Source organism: Blennius ocellaris (assembly GCF_963422515.1).
Source record: "Blennius ocellaris genome assembly, chromosome: 14".
Taxonomy (NCBI): Eukaryota; Metazoa; Chordata; class Actinopteri; order Blenniiformes; family Blenniidae; genus Blennius; species Blennius ocellaris.
The window spans coordinates 16,866,648-16,891,616 of record NC_137663.1 but is presented as its reverse complement, the minus strand read 5'-3'; the positions used below and the strand labels follow the sequence as shown (position 1 = coordinate 16,891,616).

At 39.2% G+C, this 24,969-nt stretch overlaps 1 protein-coding gene across 1 annotated transcript in view; it reads right to left on the bottom strand.

Annotated features, from left to right (window-relative positions):
- The window catches only part of ncam1a (neural cell adhesion molecule 1a), a 286,659-nt gene that overhangs the window by 43,744 nt on the left and 217,946 nt on the right, over positions 1 to 24,969 (bottom strand). The window contains exons 9-12 of the mRNA XM_080508922.1: positions 14,107 to 14,257; positions 8,064 to 8,248; positions 5,478 to 5,574; positions 1,239 to 1,406 (exon numbers count right to left, since the gene is read on the bottom strand). Of these exons, the coding sequence (XP_080365048.1) occupies positions 1,239 to 1,406; positions 5,478 to 5,574; positions 8,064 to 8,248; positions 14,107 to 14,257 (601 nt within the window). The remainder of the gene's footprint in view (positions 1 to 1,238; positions 1,407 to 5,477; positions 5,575 to 8,063; positions 8,249 to 14,106; positions 14,258 to 24,969) is intronic.

Genomic DNA, 24,969 nt, shown 5'->3' with positions numbered 1-24,969 from the left:
TGTTTTCTTTGGTGTGTACACATGCCTGACAGGCGACTCTTGGGCTCGGAGCTGACAGTCGAGTCAGTCAGCCGCTGACTGATGTGTCCCATGAGGCAAGCGGGATGGAAACCATCCATATTTGTAGGAGCCACAAACCCTTAGTTGGATGCGGATATTATCTGGGGTCTGTCAGTGTCTGTGCTGACTGTCACTGAGCCTGCAGTGTGTTCCACCTCTCTCTCTGATATGAGCTACTGTGATGTTTGGATTAGTGGCTGGTGCCAGCAGGACTGTTTTCTGCAGTCGCCTAAAATATAGATACTTAAATGATGTATGAAAAGTTTTTATTGTTAGCTTTTGCATGAATCAAAACTTCTTTTTGAAGATATTTTTGCAGGATAATATTTAAATATATTGAAAATGTTGCAATATGAAGTCATTTTACATTGTTCACACACACTTTCTCTTTGCAAAGTCACTATTTAATTAACCTTAAATTTGATTTTGAACTATTATTAAATATCCATGGACCCTTCTGCACAATTTGGATGCTGAGGACTAACATTTACAGTATATTATAATGCTAAATAAAGACTGCAATATTTATGTGTGTAAGTTACAAAGTATATTGTGTATATGCTACATACACTGTGTATGCATTGCATATGTTAGAATGATATAACTAAATGACATATACATGTCATGATAGTAGTATTATAAATATGTACATGGTCAATATTTATGTCTGAATTAAAAATTCAATATGTGAAAAACGGAAGAATTTTTACAGGGTTTTGATTTTTGAATATTTAAGATTATGAAATATTTTCCACTACTAATACTACAAAAATAATGGAAGTTATCAAATTTGAAATGTATTTTTATTGTGTGTTTCTTTATGGAACATTTTCAAATGTAAAGATTGAACTAAAATGGTCTAAGTTAAGCTACAGCTGATACTATTATTGCACAAATCATAAAAATGATTGTAAATAGTATCCATGACATCCTCCGAGTTTGATTACAAGTACATGTTTTCAGGCTTTCAGGGGGAAAAGTAGGTAAGTGGTGGTGGCTCAGAGATTTAGAGACTAATTCAACACTGAATCATGTCCTGCACAAATCCAAGTCACAATTTAACAATCTGCTGCCAGCGACAGAATAAATAATGCCGAAAAAGTCCATGATTATATTTTTTATGAATGTCATATGCAGCATACAGTGAAATCTGGTGGAGAGAGAGGCGAGTTGCTCACCATCCTCGGCATCGTACTCCCTGCCAAGCCACTCCTTGTCCAGCAAACGCCATTCCACGATGTACTTGATGATGGGCACCCCACCCATGGAGTCTGGCTCTTCAAACTCCACAACCGCTGTGCTCGAGAAAGGCTCCACTTGTAGGATTTGTGGCGACGATGGCACATCTGCAATGGTAGGCAATATCCCCACCCCCCCAAAAAAAAGAAGATAAGGTAAATAATGTGATAAACAGGCTGCAGTAATTGTTTAAAATAATTCAGAGGAGTTTATAAAATCAGTTTTACAATTAAAAGTCCTGTATAGTTATGGCTTTATGTAATGGAAGTTGCTAATTTCTCTTTGTGACTTCATATTAAAGCACAGAAAAATTGCATTTACCTTCACCAATGTGACATCTTCAGCAGAAATTATTTCATTAATTAGGCCTTATTTATTTAATCAATGTTGTGAAATTAAGCAGGGTGCTGCCATGAGGTGTTTGTGCAAGCTCGCGTGAGCAGATGAATGCAAACTACTAAATCACTTCAATCAACACCCTTGTGTTTATTTCTGTGCGTTTGCCATGCCTGCCAACTTTTCGTGAGATTCATAGGTTTACATGCATGCACCCACACGCTATATATTTATTACCATCCGGATTGCAGTCGACAATGTGTTCAACCATTTACAAGGTAACCAATGAAATACAGAACTGAAAACTTTCAGAGTATTTGTGAGAAGATAATTCCCTGTGTTCAGGTCTGGTATTGCTTTGAGATTTAATAATTCTTAGCTCTCTATGGTAAATGTTTAACTTGTCATATTTCTAGAGAATTCCCTACTCTTGGTCTCAGTAATTTTCTCCCTCTTAAAACTTAGTCATAGCATTTTAGTTCTGTACAATATTACAAGACAGAAAACAATATGGGCGCTTTAAGGGAAGCTGTTCTAAGCACAACTCATTGAAGTCATTAAAAGAGCTTGTAAGTGTTATAAAAACACAAACATTATAGTTGTATCACACCTTCAATAAAGCCATTTCAAAAACCCCAACTCTGATGTTGAACTTGGAATTCCCGCCTCAAAAATTTTGACTTTCCCATTTTGTCTAAGATTAAAGATTGCTTAGTTTTGACATTTGTCTGTGTTTGGATCCTTTTCTTGTTTTATTGAAGGCACTACCACAGTGAAAAGTAATACAGTATGGCGCTGGCCACTGTGTAAAAAGCTTCTGAAGTTCAGGCTATGTGTCTGAAATAAGGTGAGAATGAATCCACTGTCTTTTCAGAGTTTATGTGTCTGCCTTCCCAAACTTTTTTTTAAATGTGTTTTGGCAGGGAGAGAAGTACATTTAGAGGCGCCAGAGGAGCCCCAAAGCATGCGGTCACAAAATTACCAAATATCTGTTGGACATACCTAAATGAGTTTCCACTGACAGTTTTATCTCATGCCTGGGATGCACTTTGATTCATGATTATTGGACACAAATAGAGCACTCTCGAATAAATTAAAATTCTGCTGTAGCCACTACAATGCTGTGCAGAATCTCCAAAGAGAACGATGTAATGGTGAGAAGCAGTGCCCGGTGGGCATTTTGGCCGTTAATTAAATGTCGGTCCAATATTTTTATGTCTTTACTTAATCACTGATGAAATAATGGAATACAGTATAATCACACTTTCCTACATGAGAAACCTTATTTTTTGTCTCTCATGTTTCTTTCAAACAAATGTTTGTACACACCAGAGAGACAACACGTCGGATGTAACACTAACTAAAAATCATGTTCCCCTGAAGATCAGACTTTTATAATTGACTCTTATTAGCTGTCACAACTTTGTATTTGGATTTCAGCAGAGTTAATGAACTGAAAATTAATCATTGTAGCCCAGGAGTGTCAAAATCATTTAGTCCAGGGGCCAAAAACAGCCCAGTTTGATGTCATGGTGAATTAATTTCCTCCATATATCATCTTACCAGTGATTTAACAGACCCCGAATAACTTTACAAAGTAAGTCACACACAAACACATCAATGGATGTGGCATAGTCCTTCCACTGGGAGCAGTTTGGAGTTCAGTACAAATAAAATGTATTATTATTATTATTATTATTATTATTATTCTGTCTTGCTCAAGGACACTGACATATGGAGGCTTGAACCTGCAACCTTCTGATTGAGAGATGACTGGCTCTGCCAAATTTAGTTGGACTACTAAAATGAGAGCATACTTAAAACTACTATTTCAGTGCAAAGAACACATATGTTCACATTTAATGGAATAAATAACATAAAATTCCAGAGAAAATATAACTGTATTCCAGAAACCATTTTATCAAAGTGCTTTTTTCTTTTCAAACTTCTCTGGCGCCACGACTTCTGCATGTGCATGCTTGTATCCACCCATGCTCTGGATCGTCCTGTTGGCCAGACTGGACCAGTTACGGATGCAAAAAATGACCCAAACCCCTGTTGTGCATTCAGTCTTGTTGCAATAACTGTGCCGACCTCAAGAGGTCACTCATGAGGCTTCATAAATTTAGCACTGATGAAACACAAGCAATGACGTCAGGTTTACTGCTGCTACTTGCGGAGCAGCACTGGATATTTTTATCACTGCTCAAAGGAAAAGAATGAAAGTAATTATCACCCCATTTGTGTGCGTCTGCAAACTTCCTGGAGCCACGAGCAACATGCATACAGAAACAACACAAAGAATGATCCTGACATTTCAGTGATAAATCTACCTCATTTGCACATTGCGTGTGTCATTAAAAATGTAATTAATTTCATACTGCATGTTAACCTTTCTCTTTTATATAACTTTGGAGGAAATAAGGTGTGAATACACTTTTACACTTTTCTTTTTCGCGCCAACTCTGCTTGGGAGAAGCCAGTTCAGCATACTAATAAGTTAGGGAGCAAATGAGAAAGAAAAAAAAAAAAAAACACTTCAAAGACCCTACAGGATATGTGTGCAATGGCAGTGCAGGGTATTGCCACAATTAATTTGACCACACTGCATTTAGACAAGGTCCTGAGTGACCCACCACTTTTAATGGTCCCAAAGCAATTTGCATCGCAAATGAAGCTAACAAAAACCAAACGCAGCACAGAGAAAATTACACTTAAAGAGCAGATCCACTGTGATTACTTTTTTTCCTTTTTATTGCTTTGCTATGTCTTGCCTATGTCAAGGAGTGCCTCAGGGTTCTGTGCTCTATTTATCGTAGTATTTATTTATATTCCGTGCTGCCTTTGAAACTCAAACAAAAGCATGATGGCTCTTTCTGTTAGTGTGAATTTAACATATACAGTAGGTAAGCTGATTAGCACAGCAGATTTTTTAAATTTGTTGTGGGCGCAATCTCCATACACACTTACCAAAAGAGGCTTTATAATGATATCAGATTTGAAAAAAGAACAACTATTACAACTTGGAAGTCATTAAGAAAAATACAGGTAAAGAAAAGGGTAAGGAAGTACTTGGGTGGGTAGGTACGTAAGTAGAAGGCAGGTAGTTAATGAAGTACTTATGCAGGCAGATAGTTAAGTGGGTAGGTAGGTAGTCAAGTAAGTATGTAAATAAGGAAGTACCTAGGCATATAGTTCAGTAAGTAAGTAGGTAATTAAATAAGTAGGTAGGCATATTTAGAGGAAGAGGTAGAAGTTTTGCATGTAGTTACCCAGAGCAGAGTCCAAGCATAAAGAAATTACCATTAATTGAAAACGTGACGTCCAAAAACAAAATACAAAAAACCAAAAAAAAAACAGAAAACACGACATGCATATCTAACCTTCACTGCACTCTAATGTTTACCGACATTAGTGACTTTACTGTCAGGAGCTTCTTCAATACTCAAATGTAGGATTTCATATTTCACACATGCTTGCGCCCCAAAATGGTTTCTGGTTGCCATGAAAATTGAGCCTAAAGGTTTATTGATCTTTTGATGGGCCCTTTTCTTGGGTTTTTATTGCTGAGCTGCTAAACCATTTGGTTCTGGGTGGTTGGGTTCATATTGGGGAGTCGAACTACCAAACTCAGTCTTATGGAAAGATTGAAATAGGGTAGTAAAGGTCGAGGAGCTTCTTCATTTTGGAAATTTACAGCATTATGCATTACAGACCAGGTGAATGAAAAGTGCTGTCACATAATTTGACTCTGTTGGGGACTCAGTTTTTATTGCTCTGAATTGAAGGTGAAAAAAAACAATTTTCATACAAGCAAAGTGCTTGAGGTTTGGTTTACAAACCTGCTGAGATGAGAAGAAACTCCTTTGATTCAGTGCCCATCACATTGGTGGCTGTGCAGTTGTAGCTCCCAAAGTCATTTTGAGAATCGGGGGTAATCTGAAATAGCAAACAGAGCCAAGAGAAACAGAAACATTACACCATGTGAGTAGACATTGCAGACGCACCTAAAATGCCTCCACTAAATAAACCTGGAAAGCAATTTGAATAGATATTAGTTAATGTTTTCACTGTGGTCCCGCCGTGTTCCGGGGCGGGTGCGGCTGGAGTGCGGGGGGCACGCTAGCTCGGGCGTGGCACCTCCGGGGGGGCTGGGCAGTGGTCCTCCCTCCCTATTCACAGTTGGACTGGTGGAGGACGAGATCCCGTAGTGGCCTGGTGGGGGCCTGGCTGGCGGCCTGGGGAGTGGGGGGCACCCCCCTCCCAACCATATAAATGTATGTACGTATGTCTGTATATATGTAGATATGTATGTCTGTGTGTGTATGTGTATGCTTGGTGTGTGTATCTGTGTGGGTGTGTATGTATGTCTGTGTGTGTGTATGCGTATGCTTGGGTGTGAGTGTGTGGGTGGGCTGGGATTAGGTGATGGGGTGGGGGGGGGGGTGGCTGTCCTCCGGCCGGGCCTGGCTGGGCCTTCGCTCTTCCTGGTCTGGGGGGGGGGCTGGTCTGGGGCTCGGCGGCTGGGGCCTTCTCTGTCCCGCCGGGGGTTGGGGGGGTGGTGGGGGGATGGCCCCCGGGGGTGCGGCGGGCTCCGCTGTCGGGGCCGGGGGGGCTCCCTGCCCGCGTGGCCTGGGGGCGCTGCGCTGGCCGGTCCCGGCTTGGCGGCTCGGTCGGGGCCCGGGGCTCTGCGCCCTTTATCCTTCTCCTGTGGGCCCCTCTGGCCTGGGGGGGGTTCTCTCTCCGCGCTCCGTCTGGTGCCTTCCGGGTTGGGGCGTGGCTCTCCGGGGGGGGCTGTCGGGGCCTCCCTGGATCCGGTGGGTCGCTGGGTGCCGGAGTGGCAGCGTCCGGCCCTGGTGGCCTTGGGCTCCGGGGTGGTGCTGCGGCCCCCCCACAACAGTTTCATTCACATCCAGAGGACAAACCACACACACACACACACACACACACACACACACACACACACACACACACACACACACACACACACACACACACACACACACACACACACACACACACACACACTCCCACTCCTCATTGACGAGATTGTTCTGTTAATTATCAAAACCAAGTTGTTGTCTGCTTTTGTTGTTGTTGTGTTTGTTTGTTTGTTTTATTTATTTATTTATTTATTTTTGTTCTATGTCCTTTTGCTTTTTGCTTTTGTTATAATTGTTGTCATTATTTAGGTCTTTTGCTCTGTTGTTGCTCAGGCTGGTCTTAATCTCATGGCAGTTGGAAAATATTTAGATCACTGTGGTTAATGTATTATCAAAAAAAAAAAAAAAAAACAATTGTATGTAGCACTAACAAGGGTATTGTATGTATTTTGTATTTTGTATTTTTTGTATTTATTTTGTTTCACCAAGCCTTTCTCTGTCTCTCCTCTCCTCTCCTCTCCTCTCCTCTATCCTCTCACCCCAACCGGTCCGCAGAATGCCGCCACCTCTGAGTCTGGTTTCTGCAAAGGTTTCTCCTTGTTGAGGGAGTTTTTCCTTTCCACAGTCGCAAACACACCTGCTTGCTCATGTGGATATGTTGGGCTTTTCTATTTTCTCTATAACAGCAAATTGGAATGACTGTAAAGTATTTAAAAATAATAAAAAAAAAAAAAATAAAAAAAAAAAAAAAAAAAAAAAAAAAAAGTTAATGTTTTCACATCATTTAGCTTTTGATTCATGGTGACACAGCCGGTTTATTGAAAATGTCACTGCTATGCAAATGTGTAGATGTTCCAGAGCCAATCAGTGGTGAGATACTCCTTAACACTCATGTTCCTTTCTAATGTTACTGGAAACATGTTAATGTTGGATTTGATTTATTTCTCCAGTGTTCATGTCACAGTCCCTAGCCAGCATAGGACTCCTTTTGTCTTTTTTTTTTTTTAAATGTACCTGTAATAACCTTTGAATTTATATCCTCAGCTTGCAAACAGTCCCCTGCGTAAATCTTTTCAAGAATATATTTGGTACTGTGGATTTGTCCTGGGTAAGTTTTAGATTCAACAGCCACGGGTTGTCTGCACTCACTGTGTGCTACACATACAAAAATATTCTATGTTACTTTCATTAGCTGATGTGCTGTTGTTATATGTATGGATCATTTAATAGTTTGTTATAATGTTATAATAATAATTCGTTTTTTCTCAAATGCCTTTTCCAAGGTTGTCAAAATTAGTATGATATATGGATTAAAAAAAGCCATAATAAGACACTTCCTGCAATCCGAAGCACACATGGGAAACTCTGTATTGTTTTTAATTGTTGAAGTGTGTGTCAGTTTATAGCTTTGATGTATTGTTCTGTAAATTGCAGGTCAGCACGAGGTCGGCAGCCCGACTTGGAGACAATCTGGGAGAAACTCAGGAAAAGAATAATTCTAAATGTGGTCGTATCTAAAAGATGACATCCCTCTGTCTTCCTCACCTCCAGGTAGCTGATGGTTGGCATGTTGTAGATCTTCATGTTGGTGGTGTTTGCGGTGGGCAGCTGGAGGCCGTCTCTGAACCAAACCAGCGAGGCTCCGGGGTGCGCCTCCACCTCGCACGTGATGTTGGCTGGGTTTCCTTCCCAGGTGTATGCGGTCACTTCGCCCAGGATCTTTGGAGCATCTGATGAGGGAATAATGATTGGAAACATTAGGTGGAGGGTGATGCAGTCGAACTGCCAGATGACAAGAGCTACAGTCAAATTATCATGAGTAAAAAAATGTATCACGATTTATAGCGCTGTCAAAAAGAAAAAAGAAAAAAAAAGTCAAACACTTTTCAGTGCTTATATCAGAAAAAAACCTGTATGTTTGTTATTGTGAAAACTTTCAGAAATGAGTCACCAGGATATGGGCTATAAAATATGGCACATGTAGGAGAGGGATAGTGGAGTATAAATATCTCATCACTCTCTGGCATATCCAGCAGCTCTGCTCAAGGCTGAGATATATTGTCTCGGAAGTTTTTGTATTGAAAAAAAAAACAAAAACATTGCAAATGCACTCTGTAAGTAAATGACAATGCTGAGAAAACTAGAATAAAAACAGATTGGCAAACAAATGCTAAGTATTATAGTTTGATGGTTGTGTTTATGTTGCATATGTTCAAGGTAAGGTCTTTTTATGAGAACCATTTAATTTTTTACAGCCCATCTGAGTCGGTCTTTAAGGTTTTAAACATCAAAATGTACACTTTTAAAAGAAAAGGAAAAACACAATTTTTTCATACAGACAATCGAGAATGCGCTCAGCTATTAAACCAGTTCTCAAAGGGCTGAATACCATTACGTAAAATGTAAGAGGAGAACAATCACAAAATAGCAAGAGCATCAAATCAGCAGAAATAACAAAATAATACTGTAAATAAAGTCAATCAACATAAGAGTTCCTGCAGATTAATTTGAGGGCTACTTTCTGCTTTTACTGGAACTGTTCTTTGTGTAGCACCTGCAGAGACACGTCATGTGGTGTAAGCTTCAGTTAACAAGCCTCTTTGACTTCCTTGCTGAATTCAATTGATTTTTTACAGCCAAACTCTTTACACTTTGCACCAGGCTTTAATTTTTCCTTTTGAGGTTGCAGGTAATGAGCACTTTCCTCCATTGTAATATATCTGGCTCACGTCACCGAGCAGTGGATACCGAATGCAGGGGATTGCGCCTCGCTTCCTGCGAGCTGCCATACGCTGCGGCCTCTGACATTGCTGGGGTTTTTTGCTCCTGACCCTGGAACCTTGAAAGCTCTGCAGTGTGCTGCTACTGGAATTGATGGACAAGAGTGAGTCGATAGATGCTCCATCTCCTGCAGCCCTGATTAGACTCGCACGCTTTCTATCAATGCTGGTTTGGGGTCTCATTGACTCACCGCTGAGTTTGTGACCTGCCTGTTTGATTATCCGTGGCCTCCAAGAACTGTCCTGGTGAAATCATTTGAAAATAATAGGATGCCTCAAACAGAGGCGCTCGCACACATCACATACATAAATATATAAAGAACTGTCATTACAACAACAGCTTCATTTCCTGCATATAATGGACACAAGCTTAGAGAGGAATATCAGTTTTATTAAAGGGTATGGAGACAGTGGTGCGCAGAAAAGTAAAAGAAACAAAAAACATTAGATAATAAATAAAATCAACATAATATGAAACAAATCATATTCAAATCAATATATTCAGCATAGCTGAAAACCATGAATTTGGACCTAACTTGTATCTGGAGTGTTGATAAAGAAAATTCAAGTGTTGGACACTAGATATCGCTTGAGAAGAAAAAGCATCTAATAAGCACCCATCAACATCTATCAGAGTAGAAGACGGGTATTTTCTTCCCGATCCCTCCTGAGTAATTCATGTTGTCTAATAATCTAAACCTTGAACTGATGCACATGTTGATGTCATTTTAATGACTTCAGCTACTTGAAATTTAGATGAATAACCTCACGAACTGAAATAAACACCAGCACAACATCTTTTTCTCTGTTCTGGTTCGAGAGAAACAAATACAAATATGAAAGCTACCGGCACAAGAACAAATCTAAATAGGTACTTGTCAGTATTGAATTCTCGTCTTGTCAAAAATACGATGCAAAGAACATATTGAGGTCAATTTGCAGGAGGAACTGAGTGACTATTAGCCGTCTTCTATATATCCTTTTGTTCATTCAGCTGAATACTTGCAGAAACGCACATAAAAGAAAAAGGATTGTTAACAAAACAGTCCCCAAGACTGAAGATGAGGGTCAAAGAAGTGACCCGCATGCTGCTCAGGCTTTTCATTGTATATCGATGCTAAACAAACTTCAGATACTGACGAGTCAGAGATATTAACACTTTCCCGTCGGTCCTTCAGCTGCGAATGCAGCCACACTCAGCCTGGCTAATGGGATCACGCTGTGCGGCAGATAACAAGTTCCGCACTCAGATAACGTTTTCATTGCGTGAGCGGGTGAGTGGTGATAGAGAGGACGGAGTGAGAGCCGTGCTCAAGACAAAGCACCTTTTCTTATCGATAATTGCTTGGCAACAGTGAATCAGCTACCTGATTATTCCATGATTATTCGAGCTAACTGCAAGCCCTCAAACAACTCTATCAATGCTGCAATGTGATTATATCTCTGAACAAATTGCAAGCACATTGAGAGCAGGTCATATTAATCCAATTAGGAATTCACTGGCTGTAAATTTAGTTTTTCTTAATCAAGGTGACATTGATGCAGAAATTGCACAATTGAATTCAGTACGATTTAGCTGCTTTCATGTGCATGTAATCATTAGAAGCATGTGTTTTTAATTTCATATTTCTTCAAAAGCATAATCTCAGAAAGAACACATACTGAGTTGTTGTGCCTTGTGTCTCAAGTGCCTCCATTACAAATAACCTCCCTAATAAACTATAATGACCACACTGATTTGCCGCCATCACGCCACGACCACATGTACAACATTAAGTAATCCCACTATTAGTGCTAAATACCCCTGATCCATCAAAGCATGAACTCCACTTCCATCAGTTGGTTTGACTTGTTTTTCAAGAAGATCCCAAAGTTGCTCGATTGAATGGAGAAGTTCAATCTGTCGAGTTTGACAGCCAAATCTCAAGCTGTGTTTCCTGAATCGTTCACTAACCATTTCTTCTTTGTGGCAGGGCACCATTTGCCTGAAAGGCTGGTGGTCTGGAACAGAGCTTAGGTAGGTGGTGGAGTGTCAAAGCGATATCCAAATGAATAGCAGAACCCACAAATGAATAGTAGAACATTGGCCAAATTATTGCATGACTTCAGCCTGACACCACCACCACCACCCCCACCCCACAGTGCTCTCTCGTGACAACTTTTGGATTAATTAAGATAGATCACAAGCTTGTCTGTTGGATCAGACTACCTGGGCCAAACATCCATCAGCTTTTGCTGTTCGTAACCCTTTCACCAGCCTTTCCTTCTTGAAATAACTTTTTTTATAGATACTCAGCACTGCCGGATAGGTAAAACCCAACGAGAGCTGCAGATCTGGGGGTGCTCCGACCCAGTCACCCAGCCATTACAAGTTTTGTCAAACTTACTAAAATCCTTTCACTCGTCAATTTCTCTGCTTCTAACACATCAACTTTGAGAAGAAAATGTTCACCTGCTGCCAAACACATCCCACGCACAAAAAGGTTCCGTGAGAAAGAGAAATAGCGTTTCTCAGTTCACCCGTCAGTGGTCATAAAGTTACGACTGGTTGGTGTAATTCAGCCTTGACATTTCATGTGAAAGTCAATTACAGTGATCATTCTGGTGGTTCTGTCAAAACACATATGTCCAAGATGGCCTTTTTTTTCAGAGCCTGCTCCAGAACCTAATGAATCTCTGCTGCAAACATCTTACAGTAATCTGTAAGATCAGAGCTAGTGCTCAGAGACAGCTGCTTTGAAAAGAAGAGACGAGTAATTTAGAGCCTAAAGAGCCACTGTGGTCCTGAAGGTATGATAGCAAGGAGACCCTTGTTTCCATGGTAACAAATCTCACTGGCCCCATTGACCCAGCAAACTGTGCTCTCTCAACATATATACCATATATACTTCAGAAACAGAGGAGAGTGTCCTGACATGGAGCATCATAATGCTTTGATGCTCTATTAAGAGTTTTGAATTCTCTAATCTTTATTTGATTAGACATATTTAGCCCATATTACCTTTATGAGACACTTACAGTGAATTTGTAGCAAATATATGTATGTTCAACCATGCAATCCCTAAACAAAAACATCATGACTTTGCTTTTATTTTTTGTATAACATAAAAAACTGGCTTCAAACACAAAACTTAGTAGAACACAACAACTCGCTCATCCATCTTCACTTGAGAAGTTATTAATGTTAAAATGTGTCTCCTGTTTATTTTATTAAAACTATTGCCTTTCAGAGCTTTTCATTTCTGTCACAAACGTCCTGTCCTATCTCTTTTTAGGGGTCTAAATATGATCTTGGGGATATGCCACTCACACAAATCCATGACAACCAGGCAGAAATTGTTGACTTTACTTACACCCAAGCATAAAATCAGACTTACATCCATCTGACGAGAAAAAAACCACAGCACATCCATCTGAAGACGAAGTTCACTTATAGCCTGTCAATGTGAAATGAGTTTTGGTTTTTGGTGTCGGTTGACTGGAACTCAGCAGGGAGCTCCTCTGCAGTATCCCTTGCTATACTTGTTGTATTTATTTTTGTATCAATTTGGCTACATTGATGCAAATTACATAGCATTTATCCAAGTTATGTTTTTTGGTGCATTTAGAATTTTAATGGTTTATTGTTTTTTGATTATTTAATATGACATCTAAGCTTTTTTGTTGTTTGCTTCTGCCTACTTTGACACTCATTCAAAGTAACACTTTTAGAATACACTACCATAGTAATTTGATTTCTACCTTCCAGGTAGAAATCAATCAGGTTCCACCAAGAAAAACTCTTAGTTGCATTTCTATTGTATGGGGGGGGGGGGCTTTTAATGCTCTTTGTTGTAAAGAGATTAATCAGTAAAACAGGCATTTGGGATAATAAAAATATGAGTATTTGTAATATAGGATAAGGGTGGTTGTTCATAATGGTATTCATTTAGGGCAAAAAAAACCCGATAATACTGAGAAATGAAAATATTGCCCTCAGGGACTCAGTTGGAGTGCAGGATGAAGGGACCCCCCAAGGTTTAAACAATCACAGCTCTAAGTAACAAGCTGGAGATAGTGAGAGAAAAAATTCTGAGTGCAAAGCAGCCACAGGGCAGGTTGTGGTTTAAATAAATGACACCATCCTCACGTTTTTCTTGACTAAAGAATACGTGCTCCTTCTTTTGCTCATGCTATAGATTTCTCTGCCTGCAGGCAGACTCAGCAGCTTAAGTTAGAGGGCTCTTCAGGTACTGGAAAAAGCCCATTATTAGGAAACAAAGACAATTACTGCTTGAATATAAATTGTTAAGAAACCTGTGTGTGTGTGTGTGTGTGTGTGTGTGTGTGTGTGTGTGTGTGTGTGTGTGTGTGTGTGTGTGTGTGTGTGTGTGTGTGTGTGTATATACATATATATTTACCTGATATTTACCTTTTACCTGACCTTTTCAAAGTGTGCTGTATGCCTCCCATAAGGAGTGCAAATTAATTTGAGTAAGCAAAGTATAACACATAATAAACATAATATACGAATACCATACTTCAGGTATGTAGGCATTCATTTTTAACACCTACGTTGAAGAGGAGAGGCAGGCAGTCTCAAAAAGGCACAGAACAGTGCAGGTTAATGATCCATCCACAAATAGATGTGGAAATGAATGTGTGTGATGCCCTGTGATGGATGCCTCTGTCATAGGAATTCTTATTTATTATATGTGTGTGATAAAAAATGAAATTGCCGGTATTAGGTGATCAACAAAAGTGAACTCATTTATTCAAAAGTTCACAACTGATGCACTGATAAAGCACGAAAAAGTCTGGTGACTTACAGCGGACTTCCAGGTAGATGGGCGCGGTGTCCTGGCCGATGGAGTTACTCGCAGTGCAAAGATACTGGCCGGCGTAGGTGAACTGGACATTTTTCAAGGTGAGGGAGGAGACCCGAGCATGGCTGCGCACCACAACATTCCTATCAAGGCTCTACAAGGAAGAACAGAAAGATTATTCACACTTTGAATCAAAATGAATACACGTTATGCTGTTCTCAGCTTGTTTCTATATATGTAGATCAAAAAATGTGAGACTGACTACAATGAAAAAGTAACAAAAAATTACTCGGAGGTAATGGGGTTATGGTAGTTATGTTTGAATGGATGAATTTGGGAGTAAATGTAAGATGACTATTTGACACATGGTCTATGTGAGTTACAGCGCAAAAAAAACCAAACCAAATTTCATAGGCTGGAAGTTGCTACCTGATAAGAGCTGCATTATTCAATATTTTTCTTAATGTCAAGTGAGTGTCAGACTAATCACACCAGCCCCATCTTTCAAGTTATGACAGTAACCAAGATTGAAATTCCAGGTCAGGACAAGTTCAGGTGGCCGAGGAACACATTTCAATCTTTAAATCATAGAGATATGAATAAATAAAAGTCATACAGAACCCTTGGTCGCTTTCATACAGAAGGAAAAACACTATGGACATCTTGCAGAAACTATACCTGGACTGACCTTGGTGCTCGACTGTGCAAAAAGCTGCATTCCATAAACTACTTGTACATTACGTCGATTACTGTCCCCCTCATTTAGCAGTATAGTGGTGGCTTTACAGGCAGTTTAATTGCTGTTGGAACAGAATAATTGCAGTTGGGACAAATGGATTGTTAAATCTTGTTTTTATTTTCATTAGCCGATCGCATTTATCAAACTGCCGCCTTGGCTAAATCTGCTGCTTTGTGAATCTGCCAGCTCGCTGTGGGGGTGCTCCGGTGCACGCTCGGCTGTGCATCTCAGCTCAGCCTCAGTCCTCCGTCACTTATTTAATCACGCATTGCAGTTTAAGTTCGTTCTCGCTACAATGTCCTAAGTCATCTAGTGGACTATTCCTGAACAAAACCTGGGAATCTGAGTACAAAACTGCATCCAACTATTTAGAAACTGCAGTTGAATTGTTGGAAGAGAATATTTTCAGTGGGGACAAATGGTTTGTTGAATCTTGTTTGAATTTTCATTAGCAGAAGACATTTGTCAAACTGTTTACATAGATGAAGTTGCTACTTTGTGAATATGCCAGTGTCACATATTTGTTTACCCAATCTTTTTTTTTTTTCTTGATACATAGTTTTGTTGCACATAAGGTCTGATCATGTTTTATGCATGCTCAAATGTGTTATTGAGCACACAGACATGTGGAAGCTGATTGTGCATGACAGACATATACAGTGCATGTTTTCTATTATAAATATGAATTATTAGGAGTTTTAGTCAGTGAAATCATGACTGGGGGTAATTCAGTATTGCAGGGAAAAATTTGTATCCAATTTATCCACCATACCAAATTACTCTTGTCTAGGTAAAATATCAAAGATTTAATCATCTGTGAGCCAGTCTGAGATTTAAATGCTTTGTTGTCAGTTTACTTGAATGATGAATGATGACCTGCAAATCACTGATGAAAAGTATCATTTTATATGCTTGCAAGTTAATCAATTAGTGTATTCCCATGGATGTGTGTTGTTGTTTTTCCAGACATTTTAGTGAAAATGTTTGGTTATCTTATATTCCACCACTGCAGTAGTGTTTAGATCTTGTCTCTGGCTTTTACACATGCACTGTTACCGGAGTGGCAACTTCAGTACAGGGGTAAAAGGCAATCTGTGACACTAGCTCCCTGTGCTCTGCTTTACATGCACAGGTGACGCCTGAGTTCACCCTATGACCTCTGTCACTTTTATTTTTAATCAGCTGCTTAAGGAACTTCTTGGGATCATCCGATAAACTATTCTTGGACCCACTTAGGAACCCGAGTGAGCACGAAGCTGCATCGGACGAATTACAAAACACATATAGATTAATGTGGATAAATTGTTGGAAAACAACAACCTCAGGACAAATAACTTGCTAAATTCTCTTTTAGTTTTCTCTAGCACCTGACATTTATCAACATGGCTGAAGCTGCTTTACACACAGAGGTGTGCAGTCAACTTCACCTGATGACCTCCCTCACTTTTTAAAATCATGCACCACAATTGAAATGCATCCTCCGCGTGCATATTTCCCAATACAGAAACGAGGCCAAAGGACAGGCTGCTTTGCATTCAACTCCGTTGTGTATCTTTCTTTACCCTTAATTGCATTTACAGTCACATTGGATCACTTTCACACTGTGTGTGTTTGTGAAGGTAAAAACTAAGGTAATTTCATATAAACAGCTTTGCAATTTCATGAAGAAGAAGTCATTAATAATAATGAAACGAATTTAAAAATGAATAAGCAAGTAGGAGGCCAAATAAAAATACAGTAGCAGCAGCACTTTCTTCCCTTTGGCCAGCACACAGCTCACCATAACAGGAGATGTATACGTTTCCCTTTGAGCTGCCATGATCTTCTATTAATATTGCAGGCATCCAAGGTGCTCCAGCGTTTATGTTTTATAAATATTCAATGACATTTGTTGTATTAGCGTATTCGCTCGACTGGTTATTCTTTACCGAACATGCTGACGTGGAAATGGCAGAAATATTTCTGTTTTTCGCTGAAGATCTGAAGGAGTGTCCTGGAACATTTTGAAAGGGCAGCATTAATCTTGTCTCGCTGCGGTAACACAGAAAAGAGCTGTACCGGGCACACTATTGGAATGTAAACAGGAAAAGGTTAATGGAGAATAATTCTTTAATGATCCAACGGAGGCAGGAGTGAACAAGCAGACCTTTGAATAGGATTTATTCATGAATTCCAATGAATCATTTTAATTATACAACTGATTTGTCATCAAATTAATTACTGTAGTAGACTTGACACAGAAGGCATGCAAGTGAATTTTCAGCTTCCTCTGGTTGTGTAGTCACTGCTGCTTTGCTTTTAGGGGCCTGATGACACTCTTCTTACACAACCCGTCAATACGTATGCTTTGCTTGTCACATATTCTGCATTGCAGGGGATATAGGAGGGAGACTGCCAGGAATAATTTGCACAGCCTGCCACAGATGCAGCACGAACCCAGGTCAGTCTTTAAAATTAGAGTGGCTCTCAAAGGAAACTTTTCATACTTTAAGGGTAGACTTCGCTTTTCTTGGCCAAGACCTGTTCTCTGTAAGCTCACAGTCGTGCTTGACAAAGTTATTTCATCATATGACAAAGCTGAAAATTGAGAATATGATGAAAGTTTGAAAATACGAGCCTAAGGTTTATGGAGAATGAAACCTATTTGGTCAAACCCAGTGAGCTTCTCCTTGTTTCTGCAGAGACACAAAATAGTTTTGTGGGGCTTTTTTAAGCACTGCTGAGTTGTAGAAGCTGAGCCAACAATTTCCTAAAATGGCGACGGTATCTGGACTATGTTTTGTGATTTACCGTCTCCCAGTTCAGAGGCCGAACTATTAAGCTGAACGTGGCACATAAAGACATATTTTACAGAGGGGCCGGGCTGAAACCATGTCTCTTTCAGAGACTAAACAGGGAAAACTGTGGAGGAGTGTTCCTCATCTACTTGTAAAGTTCACAATGTAAATGTTGATTTTTCACCAGCAACATCATGATCCCAAAGTTTAAACTGGAGAGCACGGAATGTCCTCAATTTGAACTCGACAGACTCATGTTGAATATCCTCTGTTGCAATCCTTCCAATCTACTAATAATATCAACCTTCCCCAGTGTGAAAGCTCAAATAGCGATTATCTAAAGGTTCTCTTTGAACCAATGAAGACACAATTGACCAAAAAAGGCATGATGAATTATAAATCATAAACCATGTTAACACTTGCTGCAGTGTTAACGTGGGGCATGTTCAATATCATCCTATTCAGAAGTAGTTAGTATCTGTACATTTTTGCTGTATAAACACACGCACGCACGCACGCACGCGCACACACACACACACACACACACACACACAGACACACACACACACACACACACACACACACACACACACACACACTTAGTACTTAGTTTATTATATATTTTTGAATTTTACTCAATACATTGAAACACAAATATCTACACTTCCTCCTCCTCTCCTTACTGTGGGTGAATGCAAGTTACAACAATAACTGAATTGTAAAACTTCCTGTTTTTGAAAGGTTTCAAAGGGAATATACATCAGATGACTATATTTTTGACTCAAAACAATGACAAGTTGAATTCTGATCTGTATCATTACCAATTACTCAGCTGGTTTTTCAAGACTTGCATAGTTTTACAATAATGGTTAGCTCCTTTCAAAAGACAAAAAAAAATCCTTGACTACATATTAGAGGATAAACCTTCTTGCTTTCACTGAAATGAATAAGTTGAATCTGTGCTTTTACTTCATACAAAGTCACGTTTACACGGATATACTGCAATTATGCATATGAGTATTTTTACCACCTCTAAGTTTGATGTAGTTTGGCTAAGCATAGACATTACTAAACCTTTTAATATATCTAGAATTGTCATTACATGTGACTTCGAGGGGAAAAACTGCACTTTAACTCTTACAGACATTATTTACAATTTACAGTCTGAATATTAAAACAGGATGCAAGTTATAAATCTATGAAATATTAAAAGGACAAGACTTTTGCCATTTCACGAGAATTGATTTGAATTTGGAAGCACGGGGTCGTAGTGGTTTTAGCACTCTCAATTCTTTTTGAAAATATCCTGTGTGGGTTTGTTCTGTGTACTCCAATGTCCTTAAACCAGGTTAAAAAAAATGTTTGTGTTCATTTAAGTTTGACCTGTTGAACCACTGAATCAAAAAAGTTAGCACAGGGTTGTAGTCATATCCAGTCAACATCAATGTGTCTTCTTTTAATATCTATTGAAGTATGCTTGATACACTTAAATGTTTAGATTTCCAACTTTCATATGCTGTATGTGTGCAAGCAGATATCTACCATAAATACAATTTGTATACTTACAAATTATTGCATTTTTATCTAAATTTAAACATCTGTACCAGTCCTTTTGCAAATAGGGCGGCATGGCTTAAACATTACTCTTAAGTGACTATCAACTAAATATAATTAGTAGTTAATAGATGATAATATCAACCTTCCCCAGTGTGAAAGCTCAAATAGAGATTATCTAAAGGTTCTCTTTGAACCAACTGGCACTTTGTCATTCAGGAGGTAGATTACTTTGTTCCGTTAGTATTCTGTTTTAAGTGTCACACTGCTTTCTGAAGTGCACTTCTTGAGGAAATTAAGATACAGTGGAATGGTTTCAAGTCCTTTTTTGGCATAACATGACAATTTCTTTTTACATTTGATCTAATATGTGACAAATTACAACATGAAAGCTTGTTCAGGGTCCACGGTGCCCATCAAATGGATGATGGAGTAAAATCATTATAAATAATACTGCTATTGAACAGTCAGTTGATGGTGGAACATAGAGCACGTTTATTTATTAACTATTGATGTGGAATACAAAAAAGAAGACAATTGATGGATTTATTATGACTACCTGCATGATATTGTCTATTTCTCTGTTCAGCTGCTGAAAAAAAGCCTAATTTTATAATATTATTATCCAATAGACCTCTTAGTTCGTGCTGTGGTATTGATCTGGCACTAAAGCTTCATTTGGAGATGGAAGGTGCCAGTGAGGGCCTTAATGAGTCTTATTTGCTCATTCCCCAGTTGTAAGTTAAGATAGATGTAGCCCAATGCAGACTGGGAACACCAAGCCATTCCACCATTGCAACTCAGTCTTTATTAAAGTTGTGCAAACACTGTACTTGTAGACATTTTTTTTTGCCTATAAAAGATCAATTTTGTAGAAAACTGTTCTATTGAATATGAAGCTTTCTCGCCGAACAACAGGTGAAGACTGGCTGTCAGATCATGAGGCATCATTTTCAGCTCGATGCAGTGAGTTGTATCCAGTTAGACCTTTCTTTCCTCTTAACCTTGTGAAGATACAGAGGTGTACAGTAATCCTTAATTAAAGAAATCGTAAATGATACATGTGAATGATCGCTATATAGCGAGAAGTAAATATACTGTAGTACCAAGTTGCACACAAACGCAAAGGATCCTTCAGAGGTAAAGAACGTCATGGAATAATGAAAGCACCAAATAATAACTTGTAGTATGGAGTGCATTTAAATGGAGAAAAAGGTGAACTTCTGCATAAATTTCACACTCAGCCACTGGCACGAACATTACGCTCAGATAAGTATTAAAGGGGGAAAGAAAAAAAAAGAAAGAAAGAAAAGTCCATGGCCGTGAGACTCAGTCGCAGAATAAAATCCTGAATAAAATCCTGATATAATACACAGCTGCAGCTGTGATCCGTGGAGCCATAAATCACACAACTTGAAATCGCTTCAACTGTTCATGAAGGTGACACGATAATGGTCACACACTGGGATAACACGATGTTAAAAAGTCTTGCGTGATGCAATAATTGAGGTAACCTTCACAAGATTATGCGAGCCGTAATTCAAAGCCCCCAAAGTGATGTCATTAGCAAGTGAAATAATTAAGAGCAGTCAGATGCAAACTGTGTGCATGTTTTTTTAGTGGAACAAACTTGACAGAATTGTGTGCTTTTCAGATGAAGTAAAACAACTTAATTTCAATCCTTTCAAATCTTAAGTGGCAGCGAGTGACGTTAGCTTGTGATGTCGCAGCTGTTCCATCTGTGGAGGACCAGAATTTGCATGTTTCTTGAAGCCACACGATATAACAGGTGCCGCAAGTAAAAGGCCTCAACGTCCAAACTATGAAGATAATGCTTTTACCTTGATAGCATGAGAATTTGGACACAGAAGCAATGGGGATATATCTTAAAAAAAACTTTCCTGAAAACCAAACCATTTGCTTGCTTACATTCAGTTTTTTTAGTAATTAGGTGAACTGACCCAAAAGTTTAAATGAGGCCCCAGGTGACAAAACAGCGGCTGTATAATGTGTGTGGCTGAGGTGGAACCATGCAGACTTCTGGCTCGTTTCAGGAACTTACACCATTTAAAATCACTCTGTTAAGATTTAGTACAGCCTGGCGTGTTAGAGTCATGGCTTACCCAAAAAGCAGAGCAGACAGTGTTTTCTATGCAGGGTTGCAGAGCTGCTGCTTGACCAACCACACAACCTAGGGATCTTTTTCTTCCCCCGAATCGTGCAAAGTCTGAGAAATAAGTAGACCGTGCCGCAGGAAATAACAGCATGCTACATGGCGAACAAATGGTACTGCTTAAGTCTACTTTGAGATGCTGTGAGTGTGTCTGTGTCTCAAGAAGAAACATTCTTGACAAAATAAACTAGACGGACAAGTAAATAGGGCGAGTATAAATATGTACTAGAACTAAATGGATTAAATGAACTGTACTATGTCTCTAATGGTCTACATATTAAGTGCAGGTTTATCTAAATAGTAACACTTCTGCTCTGCAATAGAAGGATGGGGGGGGGGGTTCTACAGTGTAAGTTTAGGCTACCACATCTAGAGTCAGGCTACGATCTTTAGTAGCCATACCTCGTATTTGTCTGGTCGGGTCCAAGAAGCCTAGAGAGGACAAACACAGAGGAAGCAAAGACAAAGAGCGACACAGTGGCGCAGAGTGAGCTTTTACAAGAGATCCACACAGGGTGAGTGGATTTACCTGCAGGAGATGTGCAATGATTTCATGAAAGACCAAACCAGGAAAAAAAAAATTTTCTTTTAAACATCTGAGCCCATAAAATACCTCATTACATTTTCCATCCTTCAGATTTACTTCAATACTTGCAGTGGCTGCTGTGTCATGTAAGTCGTCAGGCTGAACTTCCAGTTTTATTGTTTAAGCTCCCATGCCGCAGCGAAGTAACCTAAATCTGAGAATATGATTAAATGATGCTTAAGATTACACATGCAAACATTTGCATGTGCTTTTGATGAAACTACAAATTATATGAATAATTAACCCTTCAGGAGACACTTTTTAATATCTCAGACAATTTCAACCCCATTAAGTGATTCCTTTTTAGACTTTTAGAATTTTAATTTGGTGTAAATAGGTGCCAATTTTATGAAAAAAGAAACATTAAGAAGGCGAAAGACAATATTTCTAAATTGAAAAAGCTCAAAATTAATTACATAAATAGATAATAAATAATTTTTTATTGAATTACTGTAGAACTTTAGATGCTCATTTAAAGACTTTGGTCTATTCTTCTACAATTTGGGCCAGTTTACATCAAACTGGGTCTCTGATTGGAAACTAATCCATTTTGACAACAATCCAAGTTTTAGCTGAAGTTAAGTTTGTTTCACTGCAAATTGCACATCTGAGATTTCAAAATTTAATCAATTTTTACAAACAAGCTGACATTTTCTCTGCAAAAATGTATGCTTAAATCCACCTTTTCTACTCGGTGTTGACCAATGTGAACTAGTCCTTCTCAGAACACAATTCTTCTGTAGCCTTTTGCGGGCATGATTCCAAAAACTCACCCTTGTAGTATTACTTTGATGCTAATACTACTTCCTTAACAATAAAGTGTATTATCATCTCTAGTATTACCAAAACAGTAAAGGATTTTAAATCTAATTTGTTGATTGGCTGTAATGAACTTCCATGTGAGCTGCTTCAAGCTTCATTAACTTTAAGGATTGTTACAGTGAGGTCTGGATTTGAATTCATGGCAGTTCAACTGCAATCAGGGAAGTAACCGCAATGGTTATCCTGCCAAACTGGAGCACAGTAGGGGGCCTTCTTGGTTGGTTATTAATTAATGTGGTGTAATAAGAGAAAATTTAGAAGCACACTAAGGAAAAACAAGGCAGTGAAACTAATTATAAGCGAACAGCTACTGGCACCTAGAGACTTTGTTTTCCTAATCAGCACATTTTCTCATCATGGCATTCTGTATTTTGATTAACACATTCATTGAGACGCAGAACACTGGCGTCTGCTCATCCTCCATTAACAGCAGCAACCTACAGATTCTAATCATGTGGTGTAAAAATACACGTGATGCGAATGTGAGATGGAATCATGGAATCGTGGATCATCACATGGATATTTAATAGCTGCAATAGCAGCCAGTAATATGACTGCTCTGTCTTTGCACATCATTATGGATGCGTCGCTGCTCTTGTAGTCTGTTGTGACGTAGAGCTCCATCGTGATCGGAACACAAAGCGTGGCAAACAGGGAACCACCAGTGAATGACGACCCAATGAAAATTAGTGACAGCTATTACCGAATCATCATCCGGATTTTGTGAGAACAGCAACATTAAATCAATATCGATCTGACAGTGACAGATAGGGATGACTCGGATGATGACAGGCTGTGAATGGAGGACATTTGGTGACAAGTGTGGATGGTGACAGGCAAGTCCTGTCTTGCAGGTGGATGATAAGATTCAGTAAGTGGCGATGCAGCCGTGCATGCTTTTACTGATTGGCAGTGATAAATTGGACTTAATGGGGGAAATGACGGACATTTCAGCCGAGTCAAAACTGAAAATTCTCTCTGGGCTGTCCACTGCTACAAATGCAGGCTGAAACTGTGATACTGAGCGAGCACGATATGGTGGAAACAAGTGAGATTCTTATTATATCAATATACTAACAAGTGTTATTTTCATGGATCAAGTCAGATAAAGTGCATGAACCCTCTGCTATAGAGGCTTATCTTGAGTCATTGCTTGGTAGGTACAAGGTTGCGCTGTGTGCAACCTTGCACTTATTGTGAATTTATAATAAACCTTTGCAATTGTACTGAACTGCAGGACATTGTATGGAACTCTACTGCCCAAGATTGTGTTTTTATGCATTTGTGCACAAATGCATACAAATTTAAGAAAATGTACTAAAATCAAAAGCCAACAAACTACTTCTGAGGTAATGCTAGTGGAAGCTGAATATACTGTTAATACTATCAATTATCCCCCCGAAAAAACATGATCGATCATATATTTACATCATATGCTTAACCTGCAATCAGTGATTCACTTCGTAGGAAGACATTTTTGTTTAAAAAAAAAAAAATCTTCTGCATTGTAGCTTTTAGATATGAATCATCATAGTACCCTAGCTGACAGAGCATGTTATTTAAAGTAGGCCAGTATGGTCCAAATATCCTGCAACAGGGCCCTCTCAAGTCCTTCGGGACATAACAGGACAGGTGCTTCTGCTGCATTTACTATATGTGCCTCCCAGCATAGTCCATCTATTACATGCTTTTATCTCCTCAAACATGCTCAGAACTACTGAGTCTGATAATGCAAGATGACAGCCTTGGTTTCCAACCACTTGTCACCCACAGAATGTTTATACATTGCTAATTTCTCAGTGAGAAAGCATATTTCACAGCAGTTACTTCCTAATTAAAAAAGACCTCTTTGGACCTCTCAGCATTGCATGGGGAGCCGGTCTCATTGAGATTTTATGTGCCGCTGAATGCTAGTCGTGGTGATGAAGGACAGCTTATCTCGTGCTTAATTAAAAATCAGTATAATGTTGGTGAGGATATGACAGGGATGCAAAATGTGCACCGAGCTCAAGGTTAAAACTGTCTCAGAGCTTGCAGTTATTATTCAATGGTTGGATTGCAAATACTGCAATTTTCCTCTGTCCCTGCAGCAAATGTCCCTTGAGACCAGTTACTCTTGTCATTATGAACAACTTATGTGTGGGAAAACCATAGTCCCTAACTATTATTGTCGTTAGAAGTCTAATGAACATGTATTATAACTTTATAGCAGTAT